General features: G+C 39.5%; 1 protein-coding gene across 1 annotated transcript; it reads right to left on the bottom strand.

Moving 5' to 3' along the window:
- Positions 1 to 12,600: 12,600 nt before the first annotated feature.
- LOC123464962 (olfactory receptor 5F1-like) lies at positions 12,601 to 13,557 on the bottom strand. The gene has a single exon (XM_045162849.1). The coding sequence runs from the start codon at positions 13,555 to 13,557 to the stop codon at positions 12,601 to 12,603; it is 957 nt and encodes a 318-aa protein (XP_045018784.1).
- Positions 13,558 to 14,252: the final 695 nt, after the last annotated feature.

The following is a 14,252-nucleotide window of genomic DNA, read 5'->3' as shown; positions in this document are numbered from 1 at the left end:
GTGAACCAAGAACATCTACATGTTGAAGCTGGATTTAGAAAAGCTAGAGGAACCAGAAATCAAATTGCCATCTATCGGATCATACAAAAAGCAAGGGATTCCAGAAAAACATCTGCTTCTGCTTCATTGACTACGTTAAAGTCTTTGAATGTGAGGATCACAACAAATTGGAAAATTTTTCAAGAGATGGCAATACCAGACTAGCTGACCTGCTTCCTGAGAAATCTGTATTCAAGTCAAGAAGCAACAGTTAGAACCAGATATGGAAAAACAAACTGGTTCAAAATTGGGAAAGGAGTACATTAAGACTGTATATTGTCACCCTGCTTATTTAATGCATATGCAGAGTACATCATATGAAATGCCAGGCTGGATGAAACACAAGCTGGAATCAAGATTGCTGGGAGAGATATCAATAACTTCAGATATGCAGATAACACCACCCTTATGGCAGAAATTGAAGAGGATCTAAAGAGCCTCTTGGTGAAGGTGAAAGAGGAAAGTGAAAAAACTGGCTTAAAACCCAACATTCAAAAAACTAAGATGATGGTATCCAGTCCCATCACTCTGTGACAAATAGGTGGGGAAACACTGGAAACAGTGACATAGGATTTTATTTTGGGCTCCAAAATCACTGCAGACCGTGACTGCAGCCATGAAATTAAAAGAGCTTGCTCCTTGGAAGAAAAGTTGACAGACCTCAGTTCAGTTCAGTTGCTCAGTTGTGTCCGACTCTTTGCCACCCCATGAATCAGCACGCCAGGCCTCCCTGTCCATCACCATCTCCTGGAGTTCACTCAAACTCATGTCCATCAAATCAGTGATGCCATGCAGCCATCTCATCCTCTATTGTCCCCTTCTCCTTCTGCCCCCAATCCCTCCCAGCATCAGAGTCTTTTCCAATGAGTCAACTCTTCGCATGAGGTGGCCAAAGTACTGGAGTGTGAGCTTTAGCATCATTCCTTCCAAAGAAATCCCAGGGCTGATCTCCTTCAGAATGGACTGGTTGGATCTCCTTGCAGTCCAAGGGACTCTCAAGAGTCTTCTCCAACACCACAGTTCAAAAGCATCAATTCTTCGGTGCTCAGCTTTCTTCACAGTCCAACTCTCACATCCATACATGACCACTGGAAAAACCATAGCCTTGACTAGACGGACCTTTGTTGGCAAAGTAAGGTCTCTGCTTTTGAATATGTTATCTAGGTTGGTCATAATTTTTCTTCCAAGGAGTAAGCATCTTTTAATTTAGACAGCATATTAAAAAGCAGAGCTATAACATTGTCGACAAAGTCTGTGTAGTCAAAGCTATGGTTTTCCAGTAGTCATGTGTGAATGTGAGAGTTGGACCATAAAGAAAGCTGAGCATTGCAGAATTGATGCTTCTGAACTGTGTTGTTGGAAAAGACTCTTGAGAGTCCCTTGGACTGCAAGGAGATCAAACCAGTCAATCTTAAGCAACAAAAACACAGATAAACAAGTGGAACCGCATCAAAATAAAAATCTCCTGTACAGCAAAATAAAACATCAACACAATAAAAGGCTATCTTGATATGGAAAATATATATTTCCAAGCCATATATTCTATAAAAGGTTAATATATAAAATATATAAGAAACTCATGCAGCTCAATAGAAAAAAATAATAAAAAGAGATTAAAACTTGGCAAATGATTTGAAGACATTTTTCCAAAGAATATATATAAATGGTCAACAAGTGTATTAAGATGCTCAATATCACTAATAAGCAGGGCCTCGCCAATAAAAACCACAAAAGAGCTATCAGCTCATACCTGGTAGGTTCAGTTCAGTTCAGTTAGGTTGCTCAGTCATGTCCAACTCTTTGTGACCCCATGGACTGCAGCATGCCAGACTTCCCTGTCCATTACCAACTCCCAGAGCTTGCACATCAAGTCAGTGATGCCATCCAACCATCTCATCCTTTGTCACCCTCTTCTCCCATCTTCAATCTTTCCCAGCATCAGGGTCTTTACCAATGAGCCAGTGCTTCACATCAGGTGGCCAAAGTATTGGAGTTTCAGCTTCAGCATCAGTACTTCCAGTGAATATTCAGGACCAATTTCCTTTAGGATTGACTGGGTGGATCTCCTTTCAGTCCAAGGGACTCTCTAGAGTCTTTTCCAACACCACAGTTTAAAGGCATAAAATCTTCAGTGCTCAGCTCTCTTTATAGTCCAACTCTCACATCCATACATAAAGAACATTAATGCTAAAATATGAGTCACTGAGTTCAGATTCTGTCCAAGAGATTTTTTCCTGAATACATCCCACAAATATCTTGTCATCAGTCTCTTCTTCCATTTCATTTCCTCTTATTAAAAGTGTATTTTGTGATTCCATTCTCTTCATCTTCTTTGTCATGACATGATTGCCCATGTCAGGTCTGTTTGTAGCATGACTAAGTCGGCTGCTTGCTGGATTCAAATTGATTTTAAAGTTTCATGGATGGATTTGTAAATGGAGAAATAAAAAAAGTACTAGAAATAGAAACAATTCATTTCATATTGCAGCTTACTTTGAGAGATGTAATTTGCTAAAGTATTTAGAAATAAACTGTTCATTAATTAGCACCCAACTACATCAAGTTTCCTTATACATTGAGCAATGTAAAACCCCTTGGCAGCTAAGGAATTTTGAGCCAGAGCAAATCTGGAGTGATCACACTTCCACACTTCAAATGATATTTGAAAGTTATAGTTATTGAACTAGTATGGTACTCATGTTAAAAAAAAAAAGGATCAGAATTGAGAGACCATGAAGAAACATATATGTATCAGTTCAGTTCAGTCACTCAGTCATGTGCAACTCTTTGAGACCCCATGGACTGCAGCATGCCACGCATCCCTGTCCATCAGCAACTCCCAGAGTTTTCTCAAACTCGTGTTCATTGAGCCAATGATGCCATCCAACCTTCTAATCCTCTGTCGTTACTTTCTCTTCCTGCCTTCAATCTTTCCCAGCATCAGGGTCTTATCAAATGAGTCAGTTCTTCATATCAGGTAGCCAGAATTGGAGTTTCAGCTTCAACATCAGTCCTTCAAAAGAATATTCAGGACTGATCTCCTTTAGGGTGGACTGGTTGGATCTCCTTGAAGACCACGACACTCTCAAGAGTCTTCTCCAAGAGCACAGTTCGAAAGCATCAATTCTTAGGTGCTCAGCTTTCTTTATACTCCAACTCTCACATCCATACATGACTACTGGAAGAATCATAGCCTTGACTAGAAAGACCTTTGCTGGTAGAGTAATGTAATTGCTTTTTAATATGTTGTCTAGGTTGGTCATAACTTTCCCTCCAAGGAGCAAGAGTCTTAATTTCATGGCTGAAATCACCATCTGCAGTTATTTTGGAGCCCCCCAAAATAAAGTCTGTTACTGTTTCCACTGTTTCCCATCTATTTGCAAGGAAGTGGTGGGACCAGGTGCCATGATCTTAGTTTTCTGAATGTTAAACGTTAAGCCATTTTTTTTTCACTCTCCTCTTTCACTTTCATCAAGAAACCCTTTAGGTCTTCTTCATTTTCTGCCATAGGGTGGTGTCATCTGTATATCTGAGGTTATTGATATTTTTCCCAGCAATCTTGATTCCAGCTTGTGTTTCATCCAGCCCAGCGTTTCTCATGATGAACTCTGCATAATGTACTCGTTTTCCTATTTACAACCGGTGTGTTGTTCCATGTCCAGTTCTAAGTGTTCCTTCCTGACCTGCATAAAGACTTCTGAAGAGGCAGTCAGGTGGTCTGATATTTCCATCTCTTTAAGAATTTTCCAAAGCTTGTCATGAGTCACACAGTCAAAGGCTTTGGGATAATCAATAAAGCAGAAATAGATGCTTTTCTGGAACTCTTCTGCTTTTTTGATGATCCAGTGGATGTTGGCAATTTGATCTCTGATCCTTCTGCCTTTTCTAAAACTAGCTTGAACATCTGGAAGTTCACGGTCCATGCTCTGTTGAAGCCTGGCTTGGAGAGTTTTGAGCATTACTTTACTAGCATGTGAGATGAGTGCAATTGTCCAGTAGTTTGAGCATTCTTTGGCATTGTCTTTCTTTGGGATTGGAATGAAAACTGACCTTTTCCAGTCCTGTGGCCACTGCTGAGTTTTTCAAATTTGCTGTCATATTGGTGCAGCATTTTCCCAGCATCATCTTTCAGGATTTGAAATAGCTCAACTGGAATTCCATCACCTCCACTAGCTTTGTTTGTAGTGATGCTTCCTAAGGCCCACTTGGTTTCTCATTCCAGGATGTCTGGCTCTAGCTGTGTGATCCCACCATTGTGATTCTCTGGGTCATGAAGTTCTTTCTTGTTCAGTTCTTCTGTGTATTTTTGCCACCTCTTAATACCTTCTGCTTCCGTTAGGTCCCTACCATTTCTGTCCTTTGTCGAGCCCATCTTTGCATGAAATGTTCCCTTGGTATCTCTAATTTTCTTGAAGTGCCGAGGTCCAGCCCCGGCTGATCCAGGGTATTCAAAGGGGAGACGGCGTCGGTGACCTATTTATTTATTTATCAAAGATATAAAGAGTAATAGAATGAGGATAGCTCAGTAGGAAAATTCAGTGAAGAAAAGAAGCTGAGTAGCTTGGTTTACACAGAAAATCAATATAACCCATGATACCAGGTTAGCTCTGACCACGGAGGCCGCAGGTGCCCTCTCGAATAGCGAAAGGTGCCCCACCTTAGACACCTTCTCGAGTGGGTCTTAGAAGCCCAGGCAAATAAATGGTCGCAGAGGATATCCGTGCTCCAGATGGAGACTCAGCTGGAGGTTAAGGAGAAAAATGACATGGGGAGACCAAGCTTTGGTGAGCAAGGCCCGTAGCTTTATTTTCAACAGGGGCTTTTATACCCTAAGTTACACATAGAGGATAATAGGGGATGCAAAGTCAGCAGTCTTTGATCCTTATCAAAAACCAAGGTTTCTTTCCTGCAAATTTATTGTATACAAATGGTTTAGGTGATTTACATCATCTTCTGGCCAGAAGGCCTATTAACATTTTATGACTCTTGACAAAGACTTATCAGCAAAGACTTATTTTCTCTAAGAGTAATTATTTTAAGGTTTGGCGCCATCTTCCGAAGATAAAATTGCATTCCTATAGGGCGGATGTGTAATGGGTTTACAACAAAGGAAAGAATTTATTACCTTTAGGGTCTAAAGTTGCTAGCACCAAGGCCACTACTTATTTTTTCTACATACCAACTATATTAATTAATACACATTCAAGGATACAATTCAGGGGATGTGGAAACTTGGCAGCAAGCATTGGCTCATCAATGAAATCTTTTACTAGTTTTATTCTGACAGTTTCTAACTCTCTGAGAGGCTCTAAGCTATTTGAATATCTTAAGCTTCCCGTGCCTCTCGAGGCTGGGAGACTGTAAACAATCGTATGCATAGCTGTAGGAGTCCGGGTAAACTTGTCAGGCGAGTTAGAGAGCCATCTGAGGGGTTTGGATTTAAACACTCCTAATTGCCCAGGAACTTTATTAATTGGAGCTGTAAGTTAACTCTTTGACAGAGAGAGCGAGATGGTGGTGGGGGACAGCCCCCAGTAAAGTCAGAGGTGAGAGCACAAAGCAATAAAGTAGGCAGACTCTGGTTTTTGGGGGGTAGATGCTCGAGAATATCTAGGGGGATTCCTGAGGCTCGATCCCGCCTTTGCGTATGCCGAGCCTCCTTCCTCATGACCTTTGTCAGGAGTGGAATGCCTCACCGGCTCCCAGCATCGAAGTGATCTCTAGTCTTTCCCATTGTATCAATTTCCTTTATTTCTTTGCACTGATCACTGAGGAAGACTTTCTTATCTCTCCTTGCTATTTTTGGAACTCTGCATTCAAATGAGTATATCTTTTCTTTTCTCCTTTTCTTTTCACTTCTCTTCTTTTCACAGCTATTTGTAAGGTCGCCTCAGACAGCCATTTTGCTTTTTTGCATTTCTTTTTTTTAGCGATTATATTGATCCCTACCTCCTGTACAATGTCATAAACATTGTCTGTAGTTCATCAGGCACTCTGTCTCTCAGATATAATCCCTTGAATCTATTTCTCACTTCCACTGTGTAATTAAAGGAATTTAGTTTAGGTCATACCTGTATGGTCTAGTGGTTTTCCCTGCTGTCTTAATTTTAAGGCTGAATTTGGCAATAAGGAGTTCATGATCTGAGCAACAGTCAGCTCCTGGTCTTGTTTTTGGTCACTGCATAGAGCTTCTCCATCTTTGGCTGCAAATAATATAATCAATCTGATTTTTGTATTGACCATCTGGTAATGTGCATGTGTAGAGTCTTCTCTTGTGTTGTTGGAAGAGGGTGTTTGCTATGACCAGTGTGTTCTCTTGACAAAACTCTATTAGACTTTGCCTTGTTTCATTCTGTATTCCAAGGCTAACTTTGCCTGTTACTCCAGGTATTTCATGACTTTTGCATTCCAGTCCCCTATAATGAAAAGGACAGCTTTTTTGGGTGTTAGTTCTAGATGTTCTTGTATGTCTTCATAGAACCGTTCGACTTCTGCTTCTTCAGCATTACTGATAGGGACATAGACTTGGATTACCCTGAGATTCAATGGTGTGACTTCTGTTGTTATTGAGATTGCATCCAAATACTGGGTTTCAGACTCTTTTGTTGACTATGATGGCTACTCCATTTCTTCTAAGGGAGTCTTGCCCACAGTAGTAAATATAATGGTCATCTGAGTTAAAACCACCCATTCCAGTCCATTTTAGTTCCCTGATCCCTAAAATGTTGATGTTCACTCTTGCCATTTCCTGTTTGACCACTCCCAGTTTGTCTTGATTCATGGACCTAACATTCCAGCTTTCTATGCAATATTGCTCTTTATGACATTGGACCTTGCTTCCATCACCAGTCACATCCACACCTGGATGTTGTTTTGCTTTGGCTCCGTCTCTTCATTCTTTTTGGAGTTATTTCTCCACTGATCTCCAGTAGCATATTGGGAACCTACCGACCTGGGGAGTTCATCTATCAGTATCCTATCTTTTTGCCTTTTCACCCTGTTCATAGGGTTCTCAAGGCAAGAATACTGAAGTGGTTTGCCATTCCCTTCTCCAGTGGACCACATTTTTTCAGAACTCTCCACCATGACCTGTCTGTCTTAGTTGGCCCTACATGGCATGGCTCATAGTTTCATTGAGTTAGACAAGGCTGTGGGTCCATGTGATCAGATTGGTTAGTTTTTCACTTAGCATAATGCCCTCAAGGTCCATCCATGTTGTCACAAATCACAAGGTTTCCTTTTTTATGGCTAATAACTCCATTTTGTGTGTGTGCATGTACATACACATACAACATTTTCTTTACCTATTCATCCAGTAATGGACAGTCAGGTTGCTCCATGTCTTCACTATTGCAAATAATACTCTACTTCTGTTCTTTACAGGCCTAAAATGTTGTCTCTTGGACCCCTCGTGATCATTAAGACCAAGTCTTTTAGGGACTTCCCTGGTGGTCCAGTGGTTCAGACTCCATGCTTCCACTGTAGGGGGCTTGGGTTCGATCTGTGGTTGGGGGACTAAGACCCTGCATGCTGCACAGCACGGCTGTGTATAGTCAACTAACATTTGTGTATAGTCAACTAATATTTGACAAGGAAGCCAAGAGCACTCAGTGGGAAAAGGACCAATTCTCTAATGAATAATACTGAGAAAATTGTATAGCCACCTGTAAAAGAATGAAATTGGACACCTATCTTACAGCATGAACAAAAATCAACTCAAATTGATTAAGAATAAATATAAGCCCTGAAACCATAAAACATCCAAAAGAAAATGTAGGGAAAACTGCTCTGAATTATGCATCTTGGCAATATTTTTTTTTTTATACTAAAGCAAGAGTGAGTGTTGACTTTAGATAAACTTTGTATCTCCATATACTCTCCAAGTCTGTATGTTCTTTTGATCTTTCTGTCTTCTCTTACCAGTGAGCTAATGGATCTGAAACAGACTTAACACAAATATGGATAATGAATGATATCTTACGGGTTTATTTGTTTTACAACATAAGGTTACAATGATCATACAATTTCAGGAAGTTAAGGACTTGGAGCCCAATTCAGAAACCAAGTTTTTGACATAGCTCTTCAACCAGTTGATCTCTTATTTGCAAAAACTTGAAATTCCTTGGCCAACATTCATCCTTCTTTAGTAACAACTCTAGGGTAACAATTTTTATTAAGCAACTGAAACATCCCACAGACTATTTTGAGACTTAAGGATGGAGTGTAGGTATATGCAGTGTCTTCACAGTAGGATTAAAATCACAAAATTTAAAGATTAAAAAGATGATACATACCAATTTCCCAGCCAAAGAAATAAATTATACCTAAGTTTAACAACGAAGGACCACATTTCTGCTTTCTGATATCACACCTTCTATTTGAGATATGTTCCATACAGTTTCTAAAAGACTATTTGTTTTAAAATTGCTTCTATAAATTTATATATTTCAATAAATCTACATATTTTCAATAAAGTTCATTGTGCTTTCTTTTACTACAGATTGAATCTTTTTAAATCTATTCAACAACTTTATATTTCACTTTTTGCCATACATGTGACCATTAACTTTTGTCCTCTTGACATAATATTACTGATCTTTGTCTTTTAAAGCATAATTATGAGTTAATACACTACGTTTTAACTTAATTGAGTTGTGTGAAGTTAAACAGGCTTATTGTTTCACTTAACCTCACCACTACCCTTTACCTAATAGCTGTTTACAAAATGTAAGACTTCCCATTTTTAAATGAACCAATGAAAATTATTTTTGTGTATGTTAGCTTATATTTAACTAATGTAAATAAAACATTATTTTTATATATTAATACCTACTGTCTATACATTTCTTCTTCCTAAATGCAGGACTCCAATAATTTCGTCTTTTTGGGAGGTTGTATATTTGAATCTTCATGATTATTTCATCCTTTCCAGTGTGTTTGCTTAATTTTCCAACTTTATGACATTCACAGGTTTTGTAAGTTAGTCTCTGATTTCCCAGAATTGCTGATGAATACTGACTGAACAAAGCATAAAGGCATGGGTTTCAAAATTCATTAACTTTAGTAAATAAAACACTCAAAAACCCTTGAATAAGGCAATACATGGTTGATAAGTGTTAGGTGGTAATGTTAAACGTTTAAGTGAAATAAAAGACAGGGACATTAGAAAAACAGAACAAAATGCAAATAGCAAAAGGCACAAAAGAATGCTACATTCATAAGGGAAGGTTTAATAAATATTGTCTTTAAAAGAAGAGAAGGATAAAATCAAACTCAAAATTAGAGGTCTCAATGCTTTTACAGTCTAAATTTCTTTTGAGTCAAAGAAAATTAAAAAAATATATATTTTGAATATATTTTGCATAAATTCTTTGAATGAGCAAGAAAATATGATTTAAAAATAATTTTCACAAGCAATTAAAGGCTAAACAAATAATCTTGAGTTACTTAAGCAGTACATATTCAGTTAATTAAAATTAACAAATATAATTAAGTGGTAATAGTTCCCAAAGTTGGAAATATTTGAAGACTTTGCAAGTGAAAGTAACTAAATATAAGAGACTAGACTTAGAAATTGGAGAAGGCAATGGCACCCCACTCCAGTACTCTTGCCTGGAAAATCCCATGGGTGGAGGAGCCTGGTAGAGTGCACTCTATGGGGTCGCTAAGAGTCGGACATGACTGAGCAACTTCACTTTCACTTTTCACTTTCATGCATTGGAGAAGGAAATGGCAACCCACTCCAGTGTTCTTGCCTGGAGAATCCCAGGGATGGGTAGCCTGGTGGGCTGCCTTCTATGGGGTCACACAGAGTTGGACACGACTGAAGTGACTTAGCAGACTTAGCAGACTTAGAGATTAGAGAACAAGGTTCAAAATGTGATATGCATAAAACCTGAAACTCAGAATTTGGTGTTTAGTCGCTCAGTCGTGTCCGACTCTTTGCGATCCCATGGACTGTAGCCCACCAGGCTCCTCTATTCATGGGCTTCCCCAGGCAAGAATACTGGAGTGGGTTGCCATTTCCTTCTTTAGGTGTTCTCCCTGACCAAGGGATCAAACCTGTGTTTCCTGCATTAATAGACAGATTCTTTACCGCTGAGCTTCCGGGGAAGCCCTAAATCACAGAATAAATGGATTTAATCTTCCAAACATTGTTTCTATTTCTAAAATATACTAGAAATTAAAGCATTTGATGCAAGGAATATAATATTGATATTTATTAATGAAATATCTTGACCATGTATATGATTTCATTGAATACTCAGGACAGGGAAAGCAGAAAAATACAGCCAATGAGCAGCCAGCTGGTGCAGAAAAATGTGGGTGAGTCACTCAATGAAGGAGTGAACCATCTCTGAGAACAGCCTGATTAGTCCACAGCATGGCCTCCAGGACCAGATAACCATTTGGACCTGTGGGGTGAGAGCATGGTCCAGGGATGAACCAACAACTTTGATGACTTCATGAATATCCCTTTGGTGAAGATCAACTATGTGGACCATAGGGCGATGGATGTTAGAACGGACTGATCTTTCATGCCAGGCCATAAGGTTAGCTTGACAGCATCTCAGGGCTTGTCCCCTTAGCAAGTCCGGGCTCCTACTCAGTTTCCTCCAGAGTCCTACTAAGCCAGCTTCCTAGCTAACTCCATATAATGCTTAACTTTAACATTAGACACATCACATCTTGACACATGTTTATTGCTAACTTGATAACAGATTCCCATATGCAGGAAATCCATGAACTTGTTATAAAGAATAAGTGCCACATTCATTCACTGAGCATTGACCTACCTGATTTGGAGCCATGTACTGCTTAAAAATTGCCATAGTTGAATGTGTTTGCTTGTGGTTTGTGTATATGTCTCAGTCTGGGAGAGAGAGAAAGTGAGAAAAGCATTGGAAAATCTATGGAGAATGGAAGGAATCCAAAGAGTGCTACTTTAATTGGTGCATTCTAGTCAGTCAGCAATTTTCTTGATAGCATATGTTTGTATAAGCTTATACTTATTATTTAATGAACATATATGTGCATGAGGGGAAATAAAAGGTTTACTGCTACAAATAAAAGTTGAATATTGAAATATGACTTAAGCATCTCTTGGGAAAATAATTCAAAAACTTAAAATGGAAATCAATTTTAAGCATTTTTGACATATGTAATATAGCAATATCTCTTATTAATACTAATCATGAATTCTGACAAAGAAGGCCAAAGGAAAAGCTAAATGGACCTTAAAAATACTCTATATGATTCAGTTCAGTTCAGTTCGGTCACTCAGTCATGTCTGACTCTTTGCAACCCCATGAATTGCAGCAGGCCAGGCCTCCCTGTCCTCACCAACTCCCGGAGTTCACTCAAACTCATGTCCATCGAGTTGGTGATGCCATCCGGCCATCTCATCCTCTGTCGTCCCCTTTTCCTCCTGCCCCCAATCCCTCCCAGCATCAGAGTCTTTTCCAATGAGTCAACTCTTCGCATGAGGTGGCCAAAGTACTGGAGTTTCAGCTTTAGCATCAGTCCTTGCAATGAACACCCAGGACTGATCTCCTTTAGAATGGACTGGTTGGATCTCCTTGCAGTCCAAGGGGCTCTAAAGAGTCTTCTCCAATACCACAGTTCAAAAGCATCAATTCTTCAGTGATCAGCTTTCTTCACAGTCCAACTCTCACATCCATACATGACTACTGGAAAAAACATAGCCTTGACTAGAGGGACATTTGTTGATTAGATCCTATGATATTGTAACTTTTGTCTCTAAATGATCAGGTACTAGTCATTTCCCTCTCTGCTACCCCATGGCAGACTGCAGCTCACCAAGCTCCTCTGACCATGGAATTTTCCAGGTAAAAATTCTGGAGTGGGTTGCCATTTCCTTCTCCAGGGGGTCCTCCTGACCCAGGGGTCAAACCCGTGTCCCCTGCATCTCTGTCATTGGTAGGCAGATTCTTTACCACTGTTCCACCTGGGAAGCCAAATAATTAGTCTTTTTATTCTCTAACCAAAGTTTCATTAAAACACATCATATTTTTGAGAACCCATTGGAAATATAGAATAATTAGACAAAAGTTTTAGAGTTTCATATGAATTTGATAATTTAGATTATCCTATTGGATATGAGGGTTAGTTGCTAAGTTATTTCCAATTCTTTGCAACCCTATGGACAGAGAAAACCTTTAGACTCCTCTGTTCATGGGATTTCCCAAGCAAGAATACTGGAGTGGGTTGCAATTTCCATCTCCAGTTGGATTCATATATTTGGATATAAATACAAGCACCCCACGCCAGTACTCTTGCCTGGAAAATCCCATGGATGGAGGAGCCTGGTGGGCTACCATCTATGGGATCGCAAAGAGTCGTACACGACTGAAGCGACTTAGCAGCAGCAGTAGCAGCAGCACAACATAATTACTTAGAAAATAGTCTAATGAAAAATGTTGATCCAGCATTTTAAAGTTCAATATGTACTCTACTAAGTTAAGAAAATGAAGTCCACAATCATAGTAAGCTTCAACCAGTATTTTAAAATTCATTAAATACTCCATTTAGTTCAAAAAATTAACCAAATAACCCCAGAAATGAAGGGACCCTTTTCCTAGTAATTACATTCCATAAAGCCTTCTTCACTTCCCTGTTTCGGAGGCTGTAGATCAGAGGATTCAACATGGGGATGACCACTGTGTAGAACACGGAAGCCACTTTGTCATGACTCAGGGAGTAGCTGGAGGAAGGTCTGAGATAAGTGTGGATGGAGGTGGAATAGAACAGGATGATGGCTGTCAGGTGAGACGCACATGTGGAGAATGCTCTGCGCCTCCCCTCCCCTGAATGCATACGGAAGATGGAGAAGAGAATGTAGCAGTAGGAGGTGAGGATCACCAGCAGAGTCCCAACTATATTCACACCAGCAAAAGTGGACAAGATGCTTTCATATAGGCGTGTGTCAGAACATGAGAGCTTAAAAATTGGAGGACTATCACAGAAGAAGTGATGGATGACATTGGAACAGCAGAATGACAAGCTGCTCACATAACCTGTGTGAACCACAGAATTCAACAGTCCTGCTGTAAAAGCTCCTGCTGCCATTTTTAGGCAGACAGTCCTGGACATGATCAAGGAGTAAAGGAGAGGGTTGCATATGGCCACATAGCAGTCATGGGCCATTAACCCAAAAAGGATGCATTCAATTGTAGCAAAGGCTATAAAGAAGTACATCTGCAGAAAGCAGCCAGCAAAGGAGATGGTTTTCTTCTCTGATAAAAAGTCTACCAGCATCTTTGGAGTGATGGTGGATGAATAACCAACATCTGCAAAAGACAGGATTGCCAGGAAGAAATACATAGGTGTGTGAAGTTGAGAATCAGTCCTGATTAAAAGGATCATTCCAATATTTCCCACAACTGTAAGTATGTAAATCACCAAAAAAAGAGAGAAAAGGATAGCTTGTAGCTCCAGTGTGTCTGTTAATCCCAACAGGATGAACTCCATCAGCAAAGTACAATTATTTCTGGCCATTTATTAAAGATGTTGTATGCTTAAACTTGTATTCCTTGTAAACATGTCATTGTCCAAATTTCACAAGAAATAGTAGAAATGTTAATGAAGTTACTAACACATGGAAAAAATAAAATCCTAGGATAATATAGTAGAGTAAGTAGGGTGACTATCAGTTCAGTTCAGTTCAGTCGCTCAATCATGTCTGGCTCTTTGAGACTGCATGGACTGCAGCATGCCAAGCCTCCCTGTCCATCACCAACTCCTGGAGTGACTGTAGTAAAGGGGAAATTCGTGGACAAATGAACAAGCATTGGAATTCAATAAGCAATTGTCTGTATTGAATCTGGGTTGTGGAACTCCCTGTTTGCTGGTCAAAGTCTGTGTAGTCCATTTAAGTTTCTGAAAATGCAGCATATACATCCTATTCTTTCTCTTCTAGCCCACTCACACCCAAAATGTGAAGTATAGAGTTATTCTTGTTGAGTTTGCTCTCATCCTCTGCGCAAGCATGTATAGTTAACTCAAATGCCTTCTTTTCTCATCAAGACTGCTCTGCACATTCTTCAACAGCAAAATTCATGCATCACCATCCGGAAATCACTCCATTGTTCTTCAAGCAGCAAAAACAATGCTTACTGCAAATAACCAATATTTTGACATCTATGACATTCTTAAGAATGCTTTTGTAATGTTTTGCAAGTGGACCAAAAGAA

Source organism: Bubalus bubalis, chromosome 16 (assembly GCF_019923935.1).
Source record: "Bubalus bubalis isolate 160015118507 breed Murrah chromosome 16, NDDB_SH_1, whole genome shotgun sequence".
NCBI lineage: Eukaryota > Metazoa > Chordata > Mammalia > Artiodactyla > Bovidae > Bubalus > Bubalus bubalis.
Note: the sequence above shows the minus strand (reverse complement) of the source record. Positions and strands in the feature narration are given on the sequence as shown.